The 26,558-nt window shown below is 47.9% G+C and overlaps 2 protein-coding genes across 2 annotated transcripts in view; both read right to left on the bottom strand.

Annotated features, from left to right (window-relative positions):
- The window catches only part of LOC142570726 (uncharacterized), a 175,172-nt gene extending 163,758 nt beyond the window's left edge, over positions 1-11,414 (bottom strand). The window contains exon 1 of the mRNA XM_075679071.1: positions 11,185-11,414. Within this exon, the coding sequence (XP_075535186.1) occupies positions 11,185-11,187 (3 nt within the window). The 5' untranslated portion in view covers positions 11,188-11,414. The remainder of the gene's footprint in view (positions 1-11,184) is intronic.
- A 12,881-nt stretch (positions 11,415-24,295) lies between these two features.
- LOC142573167 (iripin-2-like) lies at positions 24,296-26,277 on the bottom strand. Its single transcript, XM_075682734.1, has one exon. It carries the CDS (start codon positions 26,169-26,171, stop codon positions 24,972-24,974), a length of 1,200 nt encoding a protein of 399 aa, XP_075538849.1. The 5' UTR covers positions 26,172-26,277; the 3' UTR covers positions 24,296-24,971.
- Between the last annotated feature and the right edge of the window lie 281 nt (positions 26,278-26,558).

The raw sequence follows: 26,558 nt of genomic DNA, 5'->3' as shown, positions 1-26,558 counted from the left end.
CACAACAAAAGCATCGCGGACGATGCATTCAACCTTCTGGTCTTTAGAAATATGTCGAGTGTCGTCGCCATCATGAAGGAATGCCGCCGCTTCAAGCAGGCGAAGAGTCACCATATATAAAATCAGTTTATATGGCTTCCAAATACTGCAGCAATCTTTTCCTGTACCGACCCCACTGAGCCATCTAGCCCTCTACCACTAAGCGAGAACGTGACCCGAATAGTACGCCGCGAACTCGAAGCAGCGTTTCCTGCCTTGCCTCAACAGACGTCGTGGAACAACATCGCTGAGACGATACCGCTCATCCAGCCCGTGGTTCGCCAGGAAATCGCTAATATGGGTCTTCCCAGCACGTGCTCCTTGAGTCGCCCTGACACCCGCCCTGCTCCTCTGCCTCGGTCCTATCACAGTCCACCTCACAGTGTCCGTTATTCCTACACTACCAGGGATCCATCGGACTGGCATACACCTGATGACAGGCCGATCTGTTTCTGCTGTGGCCGAATCGGTCACGTTTCCCATCAATGCCGGAGCCGTTGGCCCTCTCATCCTCGAAACACCTTCCGGAATTCAAGTTCGCCCCATAGTTCCTCACCCCGTCGCTTCTACGACGCTTCCGACACCACTACCTCATCAACTCGCCACTATGCTCGCTCGCCCTCACCTCAACGTCGCCAGCCACGTCCGCCTCAGCTTCACCGCTCGCCGTGGCCGACCTACCCAGGACCATGCCAGCAGGAAAACTAGGGAATGCGGCACCTCGAGGTGGTGCTGCAATGTCGGATTCGCCACAAAATCCCCCTTTGACGTTGTTTACGAGAAATAACCTTCTTGATGCCCAAGTTGATGGTACACCCATCACAGTCCTCACAGATACCGGAGCACACATATCGATTATGACCAGCTACCTACGCCGGCATTTCAAGAAAATTGTTACACCTGCCGTTACTCGGTTCGTATGAATCGCCGATGGTAGCATGGTGACCGTGGTCGGAATGTGTACTGCACGTGTGAGCATTTCCGACCGCCATACTGTCGTCTTTTTCACTGTGCTCGACCAATGCCCCCATAACCTCATACTAGGCCTAGACTTCATCTCTGCCCATTCAGCGCTCATCGACTGTTCCTCAAGTACTGTGCGTCTTGACCTGCCTCTAGTGGACGTTCCTCCGACGCCACACGAAATTCGCCTAAGACCGACTGATTTTGTTCACATTCCACCACAGGTCTTGGCATACATCGAAATGTCGCCTTCTACACCGGTTCCCGATGGTGATTACATCTCCACTCCCATAACTGCCATCGTTCTCACCCACAGCGTTACTGTGTGAGGGTCACAGACAATCGCACGCCTGTGGTGAATTTCAGGCTCGCTAAGCAAATTCTGCCTGAAGATATCACCCTGGCTACAATCACTGCTTTAGAAGTTAGTTGCGTTGAGACTTTTGCCATTGACACTTCCTGTGAGCCTTTCCGGTCAGCCGAATGTACTGACGACATTAGGACAATGATCGCCCCGAATCCCACTCCTGCGGAGACTGAACAGCTGTGCAGTCTATTACTTTCCTACAAGGATATATTCAACCTGAACAACCGACCCTTAGGCCAGACGTCACTTGTCAGACATCGTATAAATACAGGCGACAATCCACTCATCCATCGGAGACCCTACCGAGCTTCAGCTTCGTAGCGTCACGTCATCAAAACGGAAGTAGACAAGATGCTAGCGAAAGACATCACAGAGCCATCTTCAAGTCGCTGGGCGTCCCCTGTTGTGCTGGTCAAGAAGGATGGCTCATGGAGATTCTGCGTCGACTACCACCACCTCAACCACATCACGAAGAAGGACGTCTACCCACTACCTCGTATCGATGACGCCCTCGATTGCCTATACGGTGCACAGTATTTTCCGTCCATCAACCTACGGTCCGGATATTGGCAAATGGCTGTCGATGACCTAGATCGTGAAAAGACTGCCTTTATAACGCCTGATGGTCTTTACTCCTTCAAGCTTATGCCTTTTGGGCTATGCAACGCTCCAGCTACCTTTGAGCATATGATTGACTCGTTACTCCAAGGATTCAAGTGGTCGACTTGTTTCTGCTACCTAGATGATGTTATTGTGTTCTCGCCCTCATTCAGCACACACATTGAACGCCTTTTAGCTGTACTTGCCGTTTTTCGCAAGGCCAATCTACAGTTCAACTCCAAGAAACGTAGCTTTGGCCATCGTGAGATTACTGTTCTTGGACATGTCAATGCAACTGGCATCCAACCGGACCCAGAGAAAATTTGCACTGTGAACGAGTTCCCTGTTCCACGGTGCGCAAAAGATGTCCGAGGTTTCGTGGGTCTTTGCTCTTAGTTCCAACACTTTGTTAAAAATTTTGCCCCCCACCATAGCACGCCCTCTACAGATCTCCTGAAGAAAAGTGTGCCGTTTTCATGGGGATCCTCTCAGGCCACCGTCTCTTCCCGCCTTACCACCATGCTCACCACCCCACCGATTCTAGGACACTTTGCTACTCCAGCCCCTACAAGGTGTGCACCGATGCCAGTGGCTACGGAATCGGTGCCGTCTTGGCACAAGTTCAACACGGCCATAAATGTGTCATTGCGTACGCTAGCCGTCTTTTGTCACCTGTGGAGCGGAACTACTCGATTACCGAGTGCGAATGTTTGGCCGTTGTGAGGGCAGTGGTGAAATTTCACCCCTATTTATACGGCAGACCCTTTTCTATTGCAACGGACCACCACACCCTCTTTTGGCTTTCGTCACTGAAAGATTCCCACAGGGAGGCTTGGACGATGGACTTTGCGGCTTCAAGAGTATTCCTATTCGGTGGTGCATAGGTCTGGTCGCCTACACAAGGACGCCGACTGCTTGTCCCACTACCCTGTACACATGCCCACCAACGCCGACATGGGACACTTCCGCAAGTGTTCTTTCCATTTCCCAAGTTTTGGATACGGCCAATGAGCAACGCCATGACACTACTTTGAGGACCCTCATCAACTGAATGGAATCTGCTCCTACTGATCCATCGTTACGGGGGTTCGTTCTCAACAACGGGATATTGCACCGAAGTAGTTTTCATCCTGACGGTCCTCCCTTTCTTGTCATTCCTCAACATCCCGCTCAACCGTGCTTCAGGAACTTCATGACACCTCAACTACCGGAAACTTTGGGTTTGCTCGCCACCGCTTCTACTGGCCCGGCCTCGCATGCTCCGTACGGTGCTATGTAGCTGCGTGCAAGCCATGTCAACATCGCAAAAAGCTAGCGACGCTTCCTGCGAGGTACTTACAGCCGAATGACATTCCACCTGAGCCGTTCTTTCACATGGGTTTGGATCTCCTTGACCCTTTCCTCGAGTCCAGCTCCGGCAACAGGTTGATCGCTGTCGTTACTGATTACGCAACGCGCTATGCCATCACTCAGGCACTTCCCACGAGCTGTGCAACAGACGTCGCAAATTTCCTACTTCGGGTTATTTTAGCACATGGTGGCTCACGACAGCTCCTTACTTACCGCGGCCGCACTTTCCTCTCCCAAGTCATCGCCGATATTCTATGTTCATGCTCTACCAAGCCCAAACTGGCCACCTCCTATCATCCCCAGACGAATGGCCTTACTGAGCGACTTAATCGGACCATTACTGGCATGCTATCGAAGTATGTTTCATCCAACCACAAGGACTGGGACGTGGCGCTGCCCTACGTTACGTCAACAGCCTCTCGGGATCCTCGGCTGTTGTTTATATATGCCTTGTAAATACACCTTGTAAACAGTTTTATACCCATGGCAATATCAATGTATATCAGGCTAAACCACAACAACTGGGACAAACTTTTACCTTTTTGTGACCTTTGCTCACAACACTGCTATCCAACGAACTACGGGGTACTCACCTTTCTACCTAGTTTACGGCCGTTCACCGACATTCACCATCGACGCCGCTTTCTTCAATGCCCCAACTAACACCTTGGCCAGTATACCCGAACAGTTCGTCTCGAGACTCAAGGAATGCCGTCAACGTGCTCGCTTCAACACAGATGTCAGTCAGCTAGATCGCAAGCAATGTTACGACATCTCTTGTCGTGACGGCTCCTTTCGTCCTGGAGAGGAAGTGCTCCTTTGGACGCCCATTCGTACACCTGGTTTGTGTGAGAAGTTTGAATCCCACTTCCTTGGACTCTACATTATTAATGAACAAACATCCCCCATAAACTACCGCGTTACTCTCTTAGATGTTTCTTCGGACCATCGTTATCATAGTTCAAAGATCGTTCACGTTTCACGCCTCACACGATTCGTTCAGCATTTCCCTCCTGGCTAAGTCGCGGCCTGGCTGGTCGCTTGCACGTGTGGGCAACTTAATGTGAGCATTATTGATACACTTTATATTCTCACCTGTACATACTCATCATCACCGTTTTGGGGCCTGGTGGTGGGGCTCTCACTCAAGAGAATAAAGAAGAAACTGGCTGCCTAGACCTTGTCTCACAATATATATTGTCACGAGCTCTGTCATGAACCCCACCTGCCGCACAGAAAACCAGGTGGAAGAAAGAAGAGAACGACGTTAGCCAAGCTGCCTCGGGACCGCTCTGAAAACACACCTATCAACCAGATTCATCTGGTTCTGTATTAAACACCTCATGTGTAACATTTGGTGGAGATACGGGGTAACTCCCACGACTTACAATGGAGCCATCAGAACAAGAACTACGTCGAAGCCGTCGACTCGCCGCACTTTCGCCATCACGCTCCATCATGGCCACAGAGCAAAGTACCTTCACCAGCAGTACCTTGGCGAGCCCAGTCCCTATCCAGCACTACCGAGAGCCCCGCACGTTCTGGGCGATGGCAGAGGAAAATGTGGATGAGTGGCAAATACATTGCGAAAGGGTAAGCCAATAGAATAACTGGAATGCTGCCAGTCAGCTTAGGAAAGTTGTTTTCTTCTTGGCCGGCACGGCATTGGTATGGTATGACAATTACGCGGGCATGCTAACTACATGGACATGATTCGTTGAGGAGATCAAGAAGTGTTTCAGTGACTCAGACGCAAAGAAGAAACGTGCGGAATTCACATTAGCTCAGAGAGTTCAGGTACCCGGCGAGACTTGCACTACCTATATCGAATAAATTTTGAAGCTGTGCCGAACTGTCAACCCTGAAATGACAGAGGAAGATCGTAAAAGGAATAGTGGGAGATGTGTACAACTTCCTCATTGGTAAAGAGAACTTGAACACTGTATCAGAACTGATACGGCACTGCTGTACATTACCCTCAACCGATGGCTTCAGCAGAATACTTCAATCCGCATTCTGAAGTTCGCCCTTTGCCAGTGTGTTACTTCTGTGGCATGCCTGGCCATATAGCTAGGTACTGTAGCCGACGCCAAGTATCGAACTACGGACCGTCAGCGCCGACTATGCGGTCGTACACTGCGCACTCAATGGCCAGGAGACTCCACATTAGAAAGCCACTTCCGAGAGGACCGATGCACAGCCCAGGAGATCTACTTTGTAGAAGGAAGAACCCGGAACCGCTACCGCCCCCCTGCCTCCGACCGTACTCAGACGCCACCACTAGCCTTCCAAGCCTCCCGATCACCATCCCCTCGGCCGCGATTCATGTCACCATTGCCTCAGCACCCTTTCGTGTCGCCCCCGCGGGGGAACTAGCCAGCACGGCCGATGGAGATGAGGTCGTTGGAAAATGTGCCCTGCCGACTCTGCTGCCTCTAACTATTTTCATGCTGAAGAATAAGGTTCATGTGCTGATTGATGGGGTCTCTACAATGGCTTTAGTCGACACGGGAGCAACTGTCTCGGTCATGAGTGTGGGGTTTAAAGGCCTTCTGGGACACAAGGTTATGTTTCGTTGAGACCAGTGCACAAGTTTCTATGGAGTCAGTGATGAATCATTATACCCAGTTGGTGTGCGTAACATGGATGTGTCTTTGGGTGGGAAATTTTTTAATGCAGAGTTTACTGTTCTTCCTCACTCCTTGCAAGACGCGATTCTGGGGATTGACCTTTTGCAATTGTGTGGTGCCAATGTTCACTGCCGGACGGGAGAACTCAGTGTCGACACCAGTGTTTTGCCTGTGCTCTTTGAAGGCACAGTTTGCCCGGAGAGTGTGTTGTACGTGTCTGATGATAAAGTCGTGCCCGCCTCATCCACGATGCATGTTGCCGTCGCCTGTTCCTCTCCGACTCCTATCTCGTTCGATGCTGCAGTGGAACCTGTACATCGCAACTGCCTCAAGAAAAACAAGTTAGTTCCGCACTGTGTGGTCTCAATGACCAATGGATGCGCGGGGCTGTGGGCGCTAAACTGTTCCACTGAAGCGGCAGTGCAACCTCAAGGCCTAAAGATTGCCATGTTTCAGGAAGACTCGCCTTTATCGGTGGCACTATCTGCAGAGCTACCCGATGGAGGAGCAACCAGTGTCTCGAGGCCCGGGAGCTCGAAGATACTTTCCATGATTGATAAATCACTCAGTGATCACGAACGTCAAGTGTTGACGGCCCTGCTTACGAAACACACCTCAGTATTCAACTTTGCGCAGCACGATGGCCTGCCATCGATTCCTGCGTCCAGAACTTGTCACCGCATCAACACAGGAGCCACCCAGCCAATCCAACAAAAACCCTATTGTGTGTCCCCGTCAGAACGCAAGATAATCAGCAATCAAGTGCAAGAAATGCTATGCAAAGGCGACATTCAAGAATTATCTAGTCCTTAGGCAGCCCCCGTGATATTGGTGAAGAAAAAAGACGGTACGTGGCGGTTCCGCGTTGATTATTGCGGCCTAAACACCGTTACTAAGAAAGATGTATATCCGCTCCCACACATTGACGACGCCATCGACTGTCTCTTCGCGGCATCTTACTTTTCCTCTATTGAATTACAGTCAAGTTACTGGCAAATTCCTATACACAAGGACAACAGAGAAAAGACGGCATTTGTAATGCCCGACAGATTATTTTAGCTTAACGTGATGCCTTTCGGGTTGTGTAACGCGGCCGCAACATTCGAAAGGTTCATAGACCCAATATTACGCGGCTTAAAATGGGAAGTTTGTAAGTGCTACTTAGATGACATTGCAATCTTCGGGCGAACGTTTAGTGAGCACAACACACATTTGGACTTGGTCTTGAACTGCTTTGAGAAAGCGGGTCTTGTGCTCAGTTTAAAGAAATGCCATTTTGGGGAACGACAAACTCTTGTGCTAGGACATCTGGTCGCTAAAGAAAACATCCGACCAGATCCACAAAAGACTGCGGCCATAGAAGCATTTAAGGTACCCAACTCTGTCAAGCAGTTACGAAGTTTCTTGGGCTTGTGCTCTTACTTTCGCCTATTCATTCCCTGGTTTGCTGACATGGCTCATCCCCTTACATGCCTTCTCCAAAAAGGCGTTCCCTTTGAGTGGACTTTAGATTGCGGCTCATCATTTCGCCAGCTCAAGTTCCTGTTGACATCCCAACCAATTCTTCTCCACTCTGATCCTTCATCACCAACTGAGATTCACACCAATGCCAGTGGCGTAGGCATTGGTGATGTACTAGTTCAGCATGTTGGTGACAGTGAGCACATGATCTCGTACGCTAGCCGGTCCATGAGCCGCTCCGAGCGCAACTACACAGTCACTGAACAAGAGTGCCTGACGGTCATCTAGCATCGCAGGACCGGTTTAAGGTACGCCATAACGGGCATCACCGCCATGTTTACTTCGATCCTGGTGACCTTGCGTGGCTCTGGACACCATTGCGGAAGCGTGGCTTGTGCCAGAAGTTTCTCGCCCATTACATCGGCCCCTATGTTATTCTGGAGCGCCTCAGCGAAGTGAACTATCGCATCGCACGTCTCAAGAGCAGTGGACGACACTCGGCCAAGGCTGAAGTGACACACGTCATGCGTCTGAGGCGTTACAATCCACAAGATGACTGACTCGCCCGGTGGGCTTCGTCAGCCAGCGGGGAGATGTCACAAGCTTTGTCATGAACCACGGCTGCCGTGCAGACAACCAGGTGGAAGAAAGAAGAGAACAACGTTAGTCAAGCTGCCTCGGGACCACTCTCAAAACGCACCTATTTTATCTGGTTCTGCATTAAACACCACGTGTGTAACAATATATATATATATATATATATATATATATATATATATATATATATATATATATATATATACATATATATATATATCTCTTGCACTTGAGGAAACTTCGTGTGACCTCGAGGAATTGAGCACTGAAATGACTGTGTTATATGAGTAAATACAAGACTTCATAGTAGGAGTCAGTACAATTTCACAGCTTGAGTTCTCTCGGTTGTGTAATCTTCCTTCACCTTATTGTCACATAATTCACTATCACTAGTACTGCTTTGCCTTTCCAGTGAAACTGCAGCCTCTCTCACTCTTCCTGCGAGTCCGAGCATAGGTGCTGCTACTCATGAGCGCTGTTTAGTCTGATTTCGAGTGAATCCGGCTTGGCCTCATTTCGGTTACTTCATTCATTCACTTATTTATACTGTCAGCCTTCTTAGGGCTATTACAGGAGTAGAGCTACAGGAGTGTAGCTACAAGCTTTCACTCACAAAGCTTGTCTTAGAATGGAAAAGACGTATGAAATACAACATACATGGGAAAGTAACAAAGAAACCATTTGCAACTGAGTGAATTATACAGGGTGCCACAACTATCATGCGCCAAGACTTTAAAAAATAGCATTTGCATTACTCGAAGAAATCCTAGTGCTTATTGTTTCCAGTACAGTGGAGTAGCCACCAGTAATTATTTCGTTATTGAGATTTATTTGTTACTGAGATTTAATGTGGTAACTGCAATTAATTATCTAACTCGAGAAGTACTGCCCTCATTTTCAAAGTGTCAATGACGCATTTGTAGGCACCCAAAATGACATCTAACTGCAGTGTTTTCAGCAATGTACAATTTTTCAGACTGGCAAAGAAACCTCATGAGTATGAAAAATACCACGTGAGTGCACTCACACCCACATCATAAGGAAGCACCCTCAAATAAGCTGATTGAAAGCAGCTTCACTGCCTATCGCAGACCCGAAAAGACGGCCCTTCACCTTGATAATGGTACGGAAGGAGCCCCAACAACAGGTTTTGCAACTTCGCAGCTGTTCCTTCCTCTCATTTTTAGGTTACATTTATTATCCGTCTCTCAAGGCCAACTGATGACATTGATAACAAAAGCCCCTTGATAACATGGCTGAAGCGCCACTCTGACCACTCACGAAATGTGAAAAGCAATAGAATAGGCACAGAGTGTTTCAAAATCCCGGCTTTGCTCGCACAGCATTGAAAAAGTGTGCACGAAGCTATATTTTGCGCCAGAAACTTTCTTCGGACCAAAGCCAAATAAAAGGTGACCATATTATTTTTTATGAAAATGTATGCGTGCTGCAAAAACAGGTTCGTGTAAAAAAATAAAAGCGAAATAAAGAGACCGGGAAGCAACCAACATGTAGAGAATAGGCAAAACCGATGTGTTCAAGGAAGTAAATATGCCACTTCCAAATGAGCCGAACTGGCAATCAAGAAGTCTTCCCAAAACAGAAAAGATCAGATTTCAGTGTGCCCTTATTACCTATGGATTCGTAAGCTCATGAACACCAGCTGCTGCCTAGAGGACGTGTTCAAATAGGTCTCATTTTGCAGCTACACAGTACTATGTCCATTTTATCATATCTTCAGTTGCTTTCTTGATGACCGACGCCGGAATTCTATGGCAGACATCGATTATCCTTGTCTTGAGCTAATCTGACGTCCATCTCGATCATGTAAGCATGATCTTTCAAATAGCCCCCAAAAATTAAAAGGAGTGGAGTAAGGTCAGGTGACCTGGCCGGCCAATTTACAGGCCTGTGCCTTCCAACCTGTTGCGCATGAAAAGTCGCATCCAGCTAGTTTCATGCTTAGCTGCTGCTGTGTGCAGGTGCCCCATCTTGCTGATACCACAGAAGTGGAAGATGTGACAGCGGGACTTCACTGAGAAACTCATCCACTACTCCTTGAAGGATTGCGTTCCTGTAATGCTGTCCAGTCAGAGCGTGATCGAAGGTGGGACCGATTATAGCACTGTCGCAAATTCCTAACCACACATTGAGCGACCGCTGGTACTGGTGCTGATTGCGCTTTATACCCAGTGTGGACTGAAGTTTTTCCAACAGTGGGCATTATGTATATTTACTTGGGCGTTCCTGTGAATATTGGCTTCTTCTGCGCACATGATGATGCTCAAAATGTCCGGTGACTTATCGGCTTTTGTGAGGGCCCAATTCGAAAAATAAAGACAATTTTACAGGTCCCCATTTTCAACACATTGGTTAAGGTGGTACAGGTGAAAGGCCGTTGTTTAGAATCCTCCAAAGTGATGACTTGGAAATTGGTCCCTGGGCGACCATGTCCCGCACGCTGCCATGAGGATTTCATGTCAAAAGTGCTATAGAACATCCGTGTGTAGGCTAGGACTCAAAGATGGAGTCTTCCGCCACCGTTTCTTGAAGCTGCTGGTTTGCCTCAGGTTTTCATAAGTTCTGATGATAGTCCATGCATTTGGTGTACTGCCACACTTCCATGACTGATATATATATATATATATAGCCGGCACCCCTGGCACGCGCAGGCTACAGCGAGCCCCAACCCACGGACCAGTACGGGTTCTAGTTTTGATGTCCCCGTTGCCGCTTTGGTGTCCTGGAGACGCCGCCAACAATGCGAAATAATGACACGTTGTTACAACTGGTAAAAAGCACGATTGAATAAATATAATTACGTCCAGCCGCCAAGTTATGACGCAAACTTCAGCACTACCGGGCCCCACAACTTCTGCAACACCAGTCACAACTTTGCCACCATATGTCCCAACCCGTTGTTAAAGGTGCAAAAGTTCCGAACAGCATCACGTACTAACGCTCTGTCACGATTCGCGAGTGGTGCTGCAGTGTGTCATAGTCAAAGGGGGGGAAATACGAGTGCACAGAATGTCGCTCTTCGCCAGCGCAAGTACAGGACAAAGGGGGCAAACCGCAGTTTCAGACCTCACGTAAGGGCGGTTAAAGAAAGATAAAATGTTGTTGACTCATATAATTTCCCGCTATCTAGACGAGCGTAAATTAGGCTCTGCTTACCATAGAACGCTACCGGAGTGCCCAGGCTGTGCTTCGAGTCACCACACACTGGTTGTCACGGCATCAGAATGTGCAAGAAAAACTTCGATGTTTGAAAACGCGCTGCCACTAGTTACGCAACCATACGCGCGCTTGGCAATCAAGTTTAGCGCTACTTCACCACCTGGCGAGTCCAGGGCAAAACAAGGCATGTCACATAACAAATATTTTTCTTATACTGCAAAAGTAAAGTAATAAAAGATACTCTATTACTATCATAACGCACTAACTGATAATACCAGTGGCACCGGTTCCCATCAAACAGTTTCTTATTATATTATCTAGAGGAAAATCTGGCGCTGCTGCGCTGTGTAAGGAGCCTACATGCCGCCCGTCCTCCCGTCTCCCTCATAGAGTTTCCTACAAAATTTATGGTCTCCCTAGACGAGACATTCATTTTGAGAGATCGCTAGTCGTTTGTGCGCAGGCGCGAGTAAGAGCGGGCGCGAGAGAGAAAATCTGGGGGCTTTCGCTGACCCTGCCTAGGTACTGCGAAGGAAGTTGTAGGCGTGTGTCCCTAGGCGTACAGACATTGAGGAGTGGAGTCGAGTTTGTTTACCCAGGCGCTGGTTTACCCCACGTGGTTTACCCTCAGACGCTGGCTCAATGGCTGGCTGCCGGCGCGGTAAAGTAAGTGAAGCAGCGGGCTAAGTCGTGGCGGATCGTAGCTCTCTCGCGCGTTACGGTGGTGTACCTTGTAAATAGACAGTTTTAGTATAGCGTACGCTAAAAAAATAGCGGGTCGTCACTGCGCATGCGCTGAACGCTAAACAAAATAGCGGGTATAGCGGGCGTACGCAACGCAAACGAGTTAGCGTTAACGTTTTTGCGTGGTTTTCAAATTCAATTCGAAGCGTGGCCCGCTTCGAATTGAATTTGCCGTTGCTTTTGTAAAATGCGCTTCGTTCGTAGCAAATGACTGTGTAAACAGCTTTCGCTTAGTCTCAGGCCGCTTCGACGACACAGTATTATGGATAACTTCGTGGTGTTTTAGAGATCGCTTCTCGTTTCGAACGAGTCGAAGCCTACAAAAGAAACGTTCGAGATGTCAGCGCCACCTATCGCTACAGGCGCGAAATAGTCGCAACGACGGCACATGGCCTCAGAGATCCAAAGATATCATCGGCCAACTAAAATAGTAGAAAACGTGCGCTGCTTAGCGTACGCTGTATAGCCTACGCTATAGTTGCGTACGCTTAACTAAAGCTGTCTAATACTTTCAAGCAGCGCCGCGCCGGAAGCCCAAGCCAGAGTGTGTAAGGCGGGTGGGTGCGGCAACGAGCGAAGGTGTGTTAGCGTGTCGAATTGAGAATAAAGGAATGCTGTGCACAAGGCCGGGAACCCGGCCGCCTGTCAATCACGTGTTAACACCTGCGTGGGCGTGTCTACGGCATGTGACACGCTGCCTGGGAAAAAAAAAGGAAAGAAAAGAAGAAAAAAAGACGCTAAGAAACCAAACTAAATGTTGTTGCCTACAGCTTGAAATTTAGCTTAGCGAATTCTAAAGCTCCCTTTGAAACGTTTATGCCTATTGGTTGCAATGTCTTGAACTTGTGCATAAGGTATGATTCTTTGTATTTTCTTTCTCGTTCAGAACGAAAATTTGACTGTAAGATGTAGAGTTTAAGCTTAAGTAGACATATCCCAGAGTCTAAGCCCCGAGGAAGTTGATCTCCTGAAACGTGGCCTAACGCTCTGTCCGACGAATAACGCAGTAAACGAATACGAACTGCCATTCACTTCCGCATACTGCGTTCTACTGGACAGATATGCGTGGATCGATTCTACCAAATTGCAAATAATCCCATTTGTGCCAATTTACAGATTATTAATAAATAGTAAACGACTCCGTCAAAGGCTTTAGAGAAGTCGAAACAAATCGCGTCAAGTTGGTTTTTGTTATTCAAAGCGCTAGAAAAGTCGTTGATTGTTTCCATTAGCTGCTTGGTGGTAGAAAGGCATTGCCTGAACCTGTGTTGATTTGGAAACAAAGGTTTTGTAATGTTCTAAATCAGTGTATACGGATTTCGAAATAATATGTTTGAGTAGCTTGCAGCAAACACAGGTCAAACATATGAGACGATAATTCTCAATTTGCTGCTTGTCACCGGTTTTGTGTATTAAGATTACTTTTGCCACCATGGCCAATCGTACGGAAGTTGCTTTTGTGTGTTTGATGCAGTAAATATTATTTCCAAGTAGTGCGCTGCCCATTGCGCATATCTTCGTAAAAATGCGCTCGGTATCTCATCCGCGCCAACATATTTTTTTCATCCATGTCTAAAATAGGAGACAGAATTTCTTCGTACGCTACTGCTGTTATGTCAGATATTAGTGCGCACTTGTACTGATATCGAGGAAGGGGCAATGAACCAACTTGATCTGAAGCAGCAAAAACTGACTGAAAATACGAATTAGCTAGAGCATGATAATATTACCGCGGGGTCAGTCACAAGCGCATTGTTTACGACTACACTGTAATATTTACTATCACTTCCCGATAAGTAGCATCAAAAACTTTGCGTAGATGATTTCATGAAGTTTGTTAGGGTTTCTACGTGATATTTATATTTGGCTTCTGTTGCCATGTTTCGAAGTATCGCTGACATGTTTGATATTTTGTGACGACTTCGTTTCATTTTCTGTCTTTCCCCATTGATCATTCGCTTAAAGTGGATGATCTCGCAAGTAAGTCATAGGTTCCGTTTGTTTGTCTTTTCTTTGTAACTGGTATGAAGCTGTCAATGCAATGGAAGATAATAGCTTTCAATTTAACCCACATTACCCTGACGTCGGACTAAGTGCTCAAATGATCTAAGGCGCATGAGAGATAATCGATTATGCCAGTGTCATCGGCTTTCGAGAAATTAGGCACATATACGGCGTGTTCTTCGAGCTTATTACGCACGGTACTGTGCTTTATTTCAACTAATACTAATTTGTGATCCTATATTCTCTTGTCAACTGTTTATTTGTGATTATCGAAGCACCCGTCAAGAAATACTACCACTTTCTGATTGTGAGGCATGCCGTAGTGGAGGACTCCGGGATTCGATCCCGCGACCTCGTACTCAGCAGCACAACACCATAGCCACTGAGCAACCACGGCGGGTGTGACTCACACTCTGAGCGCTCTTGTGAACCTATAATGAGGGACCCCCAGTCGATATTTGGCAAACTAAAGTCCCCTGAAATAATGATACGATCATTTCGCGGTTTTTGTTCATCTTAGTAGCTCTTGATATCCTGTAGGTACGAAGCCGATCGACTTATTTGGCGCTCTGTAAATTGCCCCGAGAAGGACTAAGGCATTGTCAATCTTAACGTTGCACCACACACTCTCGTGGTTTTGGATACCTGGCAAACGTATGCATTAAGCATCTTCTTTAACAATTATAGCTACACCACCTCCTCTGGATTCCCAGTCATTCCGTATTATCTTATCGGGCGGTAGTAACTCACTGTCTCGTATGTCAGGATGCAGCCACGTCTCAGTAACTTTGACAATGTGTGGGTCACAGCTGGCTAGAATGTAATCTATCGCTCGGTCTTCTTGGCGATTGTAGCACGCTTGGCGACGGCCAGATGTCACGCCAAAATCCTTCAGGGAATTAATCAGTTGTTATTCTGTATATTCAACTGGGACATGGCGTATCTGGCCAACATTTTTAGTATAAGATGCCGGAATAAATGGATTCTCCCAAATGAGCCACTTCACTCATCGACAGTAGATATCTTGCAGATGAGACTGAAGTAACGTTGACAGAGAAACTGCCATCTCTACTTACGCGGAACGAGCGTACCTTTTCCTTTGCCGCGGAAACAATTTCTGACGCAGCGCGGTTTGGATTCACTTGCCAGAAATTGCGGCCTTCCTGTGAACGTCTGAATACGACTGGAATTTCCTCAGGTCATTTTTTTTTTACAGGCTACCAAAGAGAACGGCGTATCGTCACATTCTATGTCTTCATCTTCGCTTAGCTCATAGGTAGATGTCCTGTCGTCGTCAACTCGTGGTTTCTTGGCTTCACTTTCGCATGTCTCAGTCATATTCGCTGAAGGTGCGCTGGAACGTAGTGCAGCGTTGAAAACTAGCGTCGCCGGGCTCGACGCCATTAGGCGCGTGTTGTGGCACTTCCGAATGCGGCGCCAATTCTGCGGCACTCGTGCGCCTAGGGACGCGCTGTCAGACATGCCGGTGCTCTTTGCAGCCCATCGCCGTGGTAGGCGTAGATGCGCTGCAGAGAGCAGAAAGAGCACGCGATGCTGAGCGTGATCTTCTGCACATGTATGTATCCCACGGGATGTCTGTTCTCTCTGGTCAACAGCATAAAGTCTCAAAACAGCACTGATTCTTCGAAGAAAACAGAAAATAATATCTCACAGAAGAAGCAGCGGCCGCTCGGTGGGACTTCTTCACCTTTTGTTGGCATACATTATCATAAGCATTTTGAGAATTTCTGTGTCCATCCTAGGCCTGCTGGGCCTTCGTATTTGTCTGTTGCCCTGTATTACCGCTTAGAGCCATGCGCTCTTGCTACAACTATAATAGAATATCACCTAGTCCAATCTGCCTCCCTTCGTTGAAGGCAACGTATAACTGAATAACGTCCCTCAGCGCCTCAGCTACCGTTCACAACGCAGAGCAACGTTAGCGCTGAGTTCGGTCTCTGGCGCATTGCCGTCGTTGACATGTGTGCGACGTGTGGGAAATGCGATGCAGTGTGTCACTGCCATATTTATGTAACCGCGGCTACTCGAAAAGCAACTAGCTTTTCTTCATTTAAAGCTCGCAGGCGCTGAATGTGTCATATAGGGTGTTTTATTTTAGCTGCATAATTTTTTTTTAATTGCATGTGGCAGACAGCACACTTCTATAATAACCCTTTAGCGAAATTACTAGATGAGGTGGCCACTAGTTACACGAGATATCAATGTATTTAATTGAATAATGAAAATATTTACATTAATTAACGAATTTATTTATTGCTTTCCGGCACAAATTTCAGTCTACAAATTGCTGCTACTGAGTATGCAAGGCATATCGACTTAGACCTAATTATGGGGATGGCACTGGTTTCGAGTATGCGCCGTCACACTTGCGGGTAAAATACGCTGTTCCACTTTTCAAATAAAACATTGTTTTATGCAGTGTAGCACAAAAGTAATCTGAATGCCGATGTATTTTGTTGGGAACTTCGAAAATTATCTCGAAACTGGTGTAGTCCCTGGAATTCGTTCCATGTGAATACGTCTTGCGAACTCACCGGGTACAAACCGTAAACTGAAATATGTGCCGTGAAGTAATTAATTAAAAAAGGTTTATTGCAGTCATGTTATTCAGTTAGGTATTTTGATTTCTCGTAGATGCAGTGCGTCGCCTCCCAGAGTAATTTGCTCAAGGGTTAGAATTGTGCTATTGCCACAGGCAATTTGAAAAATTTTGGTTCAGCTAAAAAAACACTTCGTATATTCTGGGTTTTGCTTGAGTCTTTAGCCGGAAAGGAAAGCACGCATCATATGCTTATAATAATATCATACGTTCATATCATATGCTTATAATAATATTACCAGTATATGCTATATCTCGATCATTGCTCTCGCAAGGAGGGTAGTGTTCATTGCTTTTGCAACACTTGCGTTTATTAGTCTTTACGAAAAGGAACACCCCAGGGTGGCATTGGGTTTAGCCCGATCGAAAACCAGGAATTATCGTCTTTTACTCGAAAACAAAGAACCTTACATAAATTTGCAATGAGCCTTCGATACATACCCGTGTGCTTTTGTACACGTCAAAGTAAAAGTATTTAAAAAAATGTCTGTTGTCAGTCTATGCTAGTAGCTGTTAAGAACGGCCCGATGACGTGCAAGTTTTGCCTGCCAGTTGCGACAGCAGCGGCAACCTTGTCTCGGAACGCCACCGTTACGCTCTAGCCTCGTCGCCATTGTGACTAAACGGGCTCGGCGGACCAACTATTGTTACTGAGCCCGCGAGAACGTCTACTGAGACCCCTTCCCACGCGCCGACCAAGACGCAAGACAATGGGCAGCCGGCGGGCGCGCTGCGGGGAATAAAAGGCCCCTACGGTGCCTGGTCGCCTCCCCTACGGTGCCTCGTCAACTCGCCTACGGTGCCCGGACGGCCGTTTCCGTCACCTGGGTATCGGGGGAGGACCGAGTGTTTATAAACCGCTGTTGTGCGGCTGCTCAGGACACACTCTCTCAAGCAGTCACGTTAGACTGATGTACTCTCTCAAGTAGTCATGCTTGACTGATGTACTTTCTCAAGCAATCATGTTAGACTGATGTACTTTCTCTTGCAGTTATGCTAGACTGATGTAGACACTGTAAATAGACCCATATTCCTCGTTCTCGATGAGAAGCAGTCCTTCCCTTCATCAACGTCCTCAGCGTGGATAAGTTGGACGACGGCATGGGCCAGCTACCTTCTAATTCATGCCGGACTCCAATCTTGACAACGGATCACGAGCGATGGGATTGAGCCTCCAATCATAACTGGCTGACAGCGGTGAGATGGACTTTGCGACGTGGTGCTGTGTCTGCGGTGAGTGCTCGGTTCTTGCTTTGACTCTCTAGGCTTCATTTTGTGGTTCTTCTGTTTAGAACAGTAGGGAAGCTAGATTGTTGAGTGTTAGCTAGGTTGTGTTTTCCTAGCTAGATTTAGCGAGCAGGACCAAGGCAGTAAAGCAGCAATCATGGAGTTAAGGACACTACTGAGAGACGAATTGTTGATTGTTGGTGAGGAACTGGGCATAGATGTACGCAAGGAAATGCTAAAATCGGAATTATTGGAGCTAATTTCCGAACAAGCCAGTGAGGAAGAAATTGAAATGGGGTTGGAACTTCTGAAAAAGAGAGAAGAACGAGAGAGAAAAGAACAAGAGAGAAAGGAACGCGATAAAAATCGCGAGTTAAGAAAAATGCAACTTAACTTGAAAGCAAACGTTTGGAGTTGTCTCAAGGAAGTGAAGGGGCTCTGGGACGATCAAGTGAGGCAGAATCATACCGCATGGACAGGCTATTAAAGCCATTTGAGGTCGGGACCGACATAGACTTGTTCCTAAGCAATTTTGAAAGGACTTGCGAAAAGATGAACTTCGGTCCGAGCACATGGCCACAGCGATTGCTGTCTATGTTGCCGTGTGAGGGTGCGGAAGTAATCGCCAGACTGAGTGCACAGGATGCATATGATTATGCGAAAGTTAAGGCTAGTCTCCTGAAGAAATACCGCCTTTCATTCGAAGCTTTTCGGCAAAGGTTTAGGAGCACAGGCAAGAAAGATAGCGAGGGGTATCCGGAGTTTGCATACGGCTTAAAGGCCAACCTAGTCGAGTGGCTGAAAAGCGCGGAAGCGTACGACAGCAGAGACATGATCATTGAATGCATGTGTCTAGAGCAGTTTTACAATAGCATCCCCCCAGGCTGTGAAACTGTGGGTGCAAGACAGAGGGAATGTGCACACTGTGGAAAGAGCGGCTGAATCAGCCGAATAGTACGCAACGCGTAGAAGGTTGAACGCCGAGGATGCAAATTGGGACGGTCGAAATGGACCGCGGAAACCATTTCCGTTGAAAAAGGGTTCGCAGACTAGGCGATTGGAGCCTGTAGACGTATATATAGGAAAAGCACGCAGAAAAGGGCGAGGAGAAAACTAAAGGGGAAACCGTACAAAAAGAGCAGAAAAGAAAATTCAAATCTTTTAGACCAATCCGCTGTTACATATGCCACAAACTGGGACATGTAGCTGTAAACTGCGGGAAGCCTAGTGCAGTTTTTTTCTACGTAGAGGAAAAAAGACGAGAATGTGGAACTTTTAAGCCCATATCTTCACGACCTGCAAGTTAATGGCAAACCATGCCGAGTGCTAAGAGACAGTGCCGCCACGATGGACGATGTCCATCCGTCTTACGTGACGGTAGATGACTTCACCGGAGAAGTAGCATGGATCAAACAGGTTGTAGAAGAACACAGCGTCTGTCTGCCTATAGCCAAAGTCAAAATCAGTGGATCATTCGGGAAGCTAGAGACTGAGGCTGCAGTTCCCAAATTTTTGTCACTGCAAGACCCTTAAATTTTTTCGAATCGTTCGAATCAGTTACTGCGTGAAAAAGGGGCTTAAATTGGGAGAGGGCGTAGTACAGGCATTGACTCGAGGCCAAGCTCGTAAAATCGCGTCGCTTTCGGCTGAATATGCACAAGCTACTCCAGCGGAAGCAGAAAAGGGGATAACTTCAATACGCGAATCCTAGCTAGGCCCGAGGGACAAAAAACAGTTGAGGAGAGCCTGCCAGCTGACCAGCTCAATGAGAGCGTAGCACTAGATTGTCAAAGTTCAAGCCTGCAGGAAGAGCAAGCTGACGCAATCGCAAGCGAGACAGGGTCGTTATTATCACCGGCCTCAAAGAACTTTGATAAGCTCTTACGTGTGTAAAGAGAGTCACTGGCAGCGGAGCAAATGAAGGATGACAGCTTAACTAAATTACATCACACAGCTAAAGAAGGCATTGCTATGCGTAACGTGACAATATATGAAAGAGTAGGATTGTTGCATCGGCACCACAAAGATCGAAAAGGTAGGATTTTAGATCGGTTAGTCGTACCTAGTAGGTACAGGGAGGACCTTTTGAGTCTCTCATGGAAATGGGTGGTCCGGCCACCTGGGCATAAACAAATCAAAGGAAAGATTGCTTATGGAATACTACTGGCCTGGCTGTTTCAAAGACATAGAAAACTTTGTAAGATCATGCGACGGCTGCCAGCGCTCGGGTAAACCAGGAGAGACATGGAAAGCTCCACTAAAGGTAGCGCCCTTAATAACAGAACCTTTCAGACGATTTGTGATAGACACGGTAGCGCCTCTACCAAAAACAAAATCGGGTTACAGGTACTTGTTTACCATGCTGTGTCCGGCTACAAAGTTTCCAGAAGCAATCCCTCTGAAAGAGCTCAGCTCGACCGAAGTAGTAGACGCGCTTTTGACAGTCTTTGCACGAGTTGGGTTTCCAGCCGGAATTCAGGCGGATCAAGAATCAGTATTCACCAGCGCACTGACTTCCACATTCTTGCAAAAGTGCGGGGTAAAGTTAATAAACAGTTCCGTCTATCACCCCCAGTCGAACAGTGTAGAGAGGTGGCATTTAGTGCTTAAGCGAGTTTTGCCTGCGCTCTTGTTCGAGCACAAGGAGGACTGGGGAAACTGTCTGCCGGCAACTTTGTTTGCTTTGCGAACGCTTCCACATGAATCGACAGGGTTCCCGCCAGCAGAACTAGTGTATGGGAGGACACTCCGTTCTCCACTAAGAATGTCAAGAGAGATGTGGGAGGAAAGAGGAGAGAGTCCAACAGTGGTTGAATACGTGCTAAATCTGCTGGAACGGCTAAGCGCAACCCATGAACTAGTCGGAAAGAACATGGGAGTAGCTCAAAAGAACGCCAAATTCTATTACGACAAGAATGCGAGGCTTCGTACGTTTAACGCCGGAGACCAGGTAATGATCCTCAAACCTTCAAGAAAGAACAAGCTTGAAGTTCACTGGGACGGGCCCGTTAAAGTGTTGCGCAAACTTTCAGATACTAACTATATGCTCTGAAAATGCACGGTCGCAGGAAGGAGGTGTGGATATATCATTGCAATGTGATGAAGCCGTATGTAGAGCGGAGCGGAGTCGTTATAACTATACCATCAAAGAGCAGGATGGCACTAGTACCAAGTTTAAGGAGTATAGGGCGACCTCCAACTCTGAAAACAGCCTAGAAGTAGTGAAACATTCGGTAAGCTCACAGGCTCTAAGACCCGAGCAGCTAGATGAGCTAAAAGAGGTGTTAGGGGAATATCTCGAAAGATTCAGCGATCGGCCGGGTAGAACCGAACTAATAACACATGAAGTAGAGCTGACATCAACCGAACCCGTAAGATCAAAGCCTTACAGGGTGTCTCCAAGACAGAGAGAGATTATGGAGGCAGAGATACAGCGCATGCTAGAGTTGGGAGTTATTGAGCCCGCTGAGAGTGACTACACGTTACCGCTAATACTGGTAGAAACCCCTAACAAGGACCCTCGTCCGTGTGTTGACTACAGAAAATTAAATGCCATCACTAGGGATCAGCTGTACCCGATAGCCAACATTGAGAAACGAATTGAAAGAGTTAGCGCTGCTAAATACATTTCAACTATAGATCTCGTGCGGGGGTACTGGCAAGTTCCCCTTTCAGAAAGTGCCAGCCGCTATGCCGCATTCATCTCAGATGTAGGCACTTTTCGCCCTCTCGCACTGAGCTTCGGGCTGAAGAACGCCCCGTTTAGCTTCTCTAAGTTAATGGATATTGTCCTGAAGGACTTGCAGGAGTTCGCCTTGCAATATCTTGATCATGTAGCAATTTTTTCGGATAGCTGGGAACAACACGTACCGCACCTCAAACAGGTGTCTTCACGGTTGAGGGAAGCCGGCTTAACGATGAAAGCGGAAAAGTGTAGATTTGGTTGTTTACAGGATACTTATCTGGGCCATGTTGTCGGCCTGGGCACGAGACGGCCGGCCGAGCTGAAAATAGCTACGATTGGAGAATTTTCTCAGCCGCGAACGAAAACAGACCTTCGTTCATTTTTGGAACTTGTGGAGTACTATCAACGGTACATTCCGAATTACTCGCAAATGGCAAGTCCATTAACAGGCGCCCTTCGAAAGGGAGCACCGAGTAGCGTACACTGGGATAAAGACAAAGAGTACGCTTTCCAAAGTTTGAAAACGCTATTGGTTTCTCGTCCTGTGCTTCGCGCGCCAGACTACACAAAGGAATTCACACTTCAATGCGACGCAAGCGACAGAGGTATGGGCGTGGTACTTAGTCAGGTCGGCGACGATAAAGAGGAGCATCCTATCCTCTATGCCAGCCGTAAACTAAATGTAAGAGAGGAAGCCTACAGCGCTTCTGAGAAAGAATGCGCTTGTTTAGTTTGGGCCGCCCAGAAGTTGTCGTGTTACTTGTACGGAGCGAAGTTCATCCTCGAGACCGACCACTGTCCTCTGACGTGGCTCAATCAAATGTCACAAAAATGGCCGCTTGCTCCGATGGAGTCTCACTCTCCAAGAGTACACTTCTCCGTTAGATATAAGAAGGGAAAGTTGCATAGCAATGTAGATGGTTTGAGCAGACTAATTTGAATTCTGTGTTTGAGGGTCCCGCCTGAATTTTAGGGTTACTAGTGTTAATTTTATTAAGCCAAGAAGATCCCCTCTCATTTAGCAGGATTCCCTCCATGATTGCTGAATTTGTCAGCACGAAATTGCTTCAAAAATTGGCGTAGCGAAATGGAGCATTTTTTTGTTTCTGCACTTATGTTTTCTTTGAAGCCTAGCAGGTCTAAAGTGAGAGCCAAGGTAGGTCATCTCGGCGCAGAGCCGTGTTGTGGGGTTCGTTTTGCAGCTGCCTGTCTTTGTTGGATGTTTCGGAGCGGTGACATCATTACACAAGTGGCCGCTGCGAACCAAGGCATCACCCCCTGGCCACCAGCCGTTCTCATCCTGCCCAGCGGTTGACAGCGCTGGACAGTCAAGATTTTCCGGGCCATGGAGGCGCTGTTAAGAACGGCCCGATGACGTGCAAGTTTTGCCTGCCAGTTGCGACAGCAGCGGCAACCTTGTCTCGGAACGCCACCGTTACGCTCTAGCCTCGTCGCCATTGTGACTAAACGGGCTCGGCGGACCAACTATTGTTACTGAGCCCGCGAGAACGTCTACTGAGACCCCTCCCCACGCGCCGACCAAGACGCAAGACAATGGGCAGCCGGCGGGCGCGCTGCGGGGGTCAGCTCGTGGAATAAAAGGCCCCTACGGTGCCTGGTCGCCTACCCTACGGTGCCTCGTCAACTCGCCTACGGTGCCTCGTCAACTCGCCTACGGTGCCTGGACGGCCGTTTCCGTCACCTGGGTATCGGGGGAGGACCGAGTGTTTATAAACCGCTGTTGTGCGGCTGCTCAGGACACACTCTCTCAAGCAGTCACGTTAGACTGATGTACTCTCTCAAGTAGTCATGCTAGACTGATGTACTTTCTCAAGCAGTCATGTTAGACTGATGTACTTTCTCAAGCAGTTATGCTAGACTGATGTAGATACTGTAAATAAACCCATATTCCTCGTTCTCGATGAGAAGCAGTCCTTCCCTTCATCAACGTCCTCAGCGTGGATAAGTTGGACGACGGCATGGGCCAGCTACCTTCTAATTCATGCCGGACTCCAATTTTGACAACGGGTTACGAGCGATGGGATTGTACCCCCAATCCTGACATAGCTAATCCAGTCTTGGGGACGACACAGCGCAGTATTGCAAAGATGCAGAGACAGGCTTGTGAAAAATGTCTGTTCATATTGTTTCATACACACGCTTTTTAGAAAACAACGTGACTCACAAATACAGCCCTCGGTCTTCACGCTGCCAGTGTAACAATCTGCCCAGATTAATTGAATAGTCTGGCATTACAGAATCAGCCTCGAGATGTTTGAGTGGCGCCCTCTCGTGTGTGTGGAGAGTAAACGTACAAAGGCGCAATAAAATGTTCACAGGCTTTCTTTCGTTTTCCTTTTTTATAACATTTCTTTTATTTCTGCGCTGATAAAGGAATGTTTTCCGTCTGGTCTCCGTTAGTCTGAAAGTGCGTTCAACGCAAATAGTCCTATGCTAATATAAGCAAAATTTTTGTATTAGAAAATGATAAGCGGATTTACCTGCAAGGAAATGGTGTAAAGCATGTTTGATGATTGCGAAACATGATAGAGCGTGGTGCAACGACATGAACCACTTGTCACTGAAAAAATTAGGTTCTTCTGGCCAGAAAAAAAAATATGTTTGGAACACCAAGTGACGAGAATAGTTAGCGAAATTTAAAATTTGTATTCATCTACAATGCCCCTTAGCCGGCGCGAAATTTTGTAAATGGGTCCTGCGATCGTGCCCCATTTCAAAAGCTGCTTAGGCTCTCATTTACTTATGTTACATACGCGATGTTTTATGACTGACTCACGAGTTGTTGCTCTGCCCGAAAGGGCTGCGGATATCTCAAAATGTTTTATTGAAGAAAGGAAATTTTGGGACTTTGCGTGCCGTAACCATCAGATGATTGTGAGGCGTGCCGTAATGGAGGACTCCGGATTGATTAGGCGACCTGCGGTTGTTTAACGTGCACGTAAATTTACCTGTACGTGAGGTCTTTGCGGTTCGGCCCCATCGAAATGCGGCGGCCATCGTCGAATCAGCGACCTCAAGCTTAGCAGCGTAATGCCATGCTACATCGGGTGGTGGTACATTAATTATAGAACGTTTGTTGTCTTCCAAATGCTGTCATTTAAGGAATTAAAACTAGAAAAATGCAGACAGCAATTGGAGAGCGCCGTGCTACACGAGACGCGGTCAAACAGCGAGAAAATGCGACATATTGAAGCTAATCTATAGCCGGCGCCTAGTAAATGACAAAAGCCGGTCTCTCGAGTGACGTCACCGGAGCGCCGTTCGCAGCGCCGCCATCTGTCGCGCACGAGGCGAATCGCGACAGCAGTTCTCCTCCCCAATAGAATGGATTTCTAAGCATTTAGGAGAGACATCGAGGACTGTACTAAAAGCGCGCTGTTTATGTTGAAACAGGAATAACTCCCTTATTTTCTAGCTCAAATGACACTTTTCTAGTCCTTCGATAGTTGTCCCTAAACGAGATCGCATGAAAGATCACGTGCGTCAAAGACTATGGACTTCGCCGATGAAGAGGATGCGGTTGGTGTTCTTGTCCCTGATGTAGTACAAGAAAGGGCGATCAACAGTGAACAAAACGGGTGGTGGTGGGGCATTGAGAGCCGAGATCGGCACGAAGGACAGTCCTGTAACGGCGGCGGCGACAGTTCCTTCCTCGTTAACCTGGACGGCCGCTTTATGCACGGCATCCGATATGTAGACGGGTATACCCTCGGTGATTCCGCTGAAATTAGCCGAGCTTCCGAACACGGAGTTCAGTCCGAGTGCCTTCATTGCGCTCACCAAGTTGTAACTCAGGCTCATCTCAAACTTGGGCAGCCGGAGTATGACGTCTTTTGTGTGGAGCTTGCTGCCGAGATCTTCGAGAGAGGCGACCGACAGGCCCTCCCTCAGCGTCTGAAGACCTGTGAGACTGTCCGGGAGCACGGCCACCATGCTGAACTTGCCGCCCTCGTACGGGATCTCCACAGCGGACGCGTGCAGGGCATTGATTCGGGTGTGAGGAAGGCGAATCCTGAGGTGCATCGCCGGCTTGCTCACCTCGGTGGTTCCAAGGTTGAAGAAGGGCTTGTTCACGGTGTCGGCGACGTCGAACTTCCTCGCCCAGGTGCCCTTGAAGTAGACGGCGTTCAGGATGAAGAGGACGATGTCCAGCGGTCGACTTTCAGGCAAGATGCCAGAAATCTTGCCCCTGGTCTTTTCACGCACCCAGGCGTTGACTTCGGCCGCCACCCTGGGACCTTCGTTGGCGAAGTCGGCCGACCGGAGCTCCGCGTCGAAGACTTCGCGCAGCTGCTGCTTGTAGTTGTCCGTTATAGGAAAGCCGCTCTGCGCGAGGACCATGTTGGCCACATCCAGCGTCACATTGGAGGATACGGAGAGTTCGAGCAGGTTCTTGTAGGCCGCGAGCACTGTTGCTCGATCTGTGAGGCCAACGGCAGTATGACCGAGCACAGACCCGAGCTCGGCCTCTGAGCTTCCCCGGGCACCGGCGTAGGCCATGCCGAATGCAGCGGCAATGCTAGTCGGAGAGAAGAAGACGTTGGACGAGGTATCCTGAGTCGCAAAATGCTTCAGCAGGTTCACGGCGAACTGGTTGTGAGCTTTGGCGAGTAGCGTGTCGTTGTCATCTTCGCAGGTGACTACGACGAGCATGGCCGCGAGAAAGACAAACTTGGTGAGCATCGTGCGTGTTCTTCGAAAGTCTCTATGCGTCTAGCCTCTGGCCGCGATGACGGTTCTTTATGAGCGACTCGTGGCGGCCTCTATTTTTCCGGGCGGATTTGTTATTCTGCTGTGTCGTGGCCTCCGACGGACATCTCCGGTTGCACTGCTCCCCCGACCGAACAGAGCTGTGCGCCTTTGCTTCATGTGCGCGTGTAAGCACTTCGCTTTTATCGGCGTTAGCGTCAGATGGCATTTCATTACCTCGCCCTGAAAAATAGAGCTTGGCTAGACGCTTTTATCTCTATCACGGCGAGCGTAGTGCAGAGAGCGTGGCCTTGAGAGGAAGTTGTTGACGTCTGTAGCAGTTTTTTCTATCGCTACTTACCACATACAGACAAGATATAA

This window comes from Dermacentor variabilis, chromosome 2 (genome assembly GCF_050947875.1).
Source record: "Dermacentor variabilis isolate Ectoservices chromosome 2, ASM5094787v1, whole genome shotgun sequence".
NCBI classification, from domain to species: domain Eukaryota; kingdom Metazoa; phylum Arthropoda; class Arachnida; order Ixodida; family Ixodidae; genus Dermacentor; species Dermacentor variabilis.
Note: the sequence above shows the minus strand (reverse complement) of the source record. Positions and strands in the feature narration are given on the sequence as shown.

Coding starts and splice junctions, on each gene's coding strand:
- LOC142573167 (XM_075682734.1), bottom strand. CDS start 26,171: ATGCTCACCAAGTTTGTCTTTCTCGCGGCCATGCTCGTCGTAGTCACC.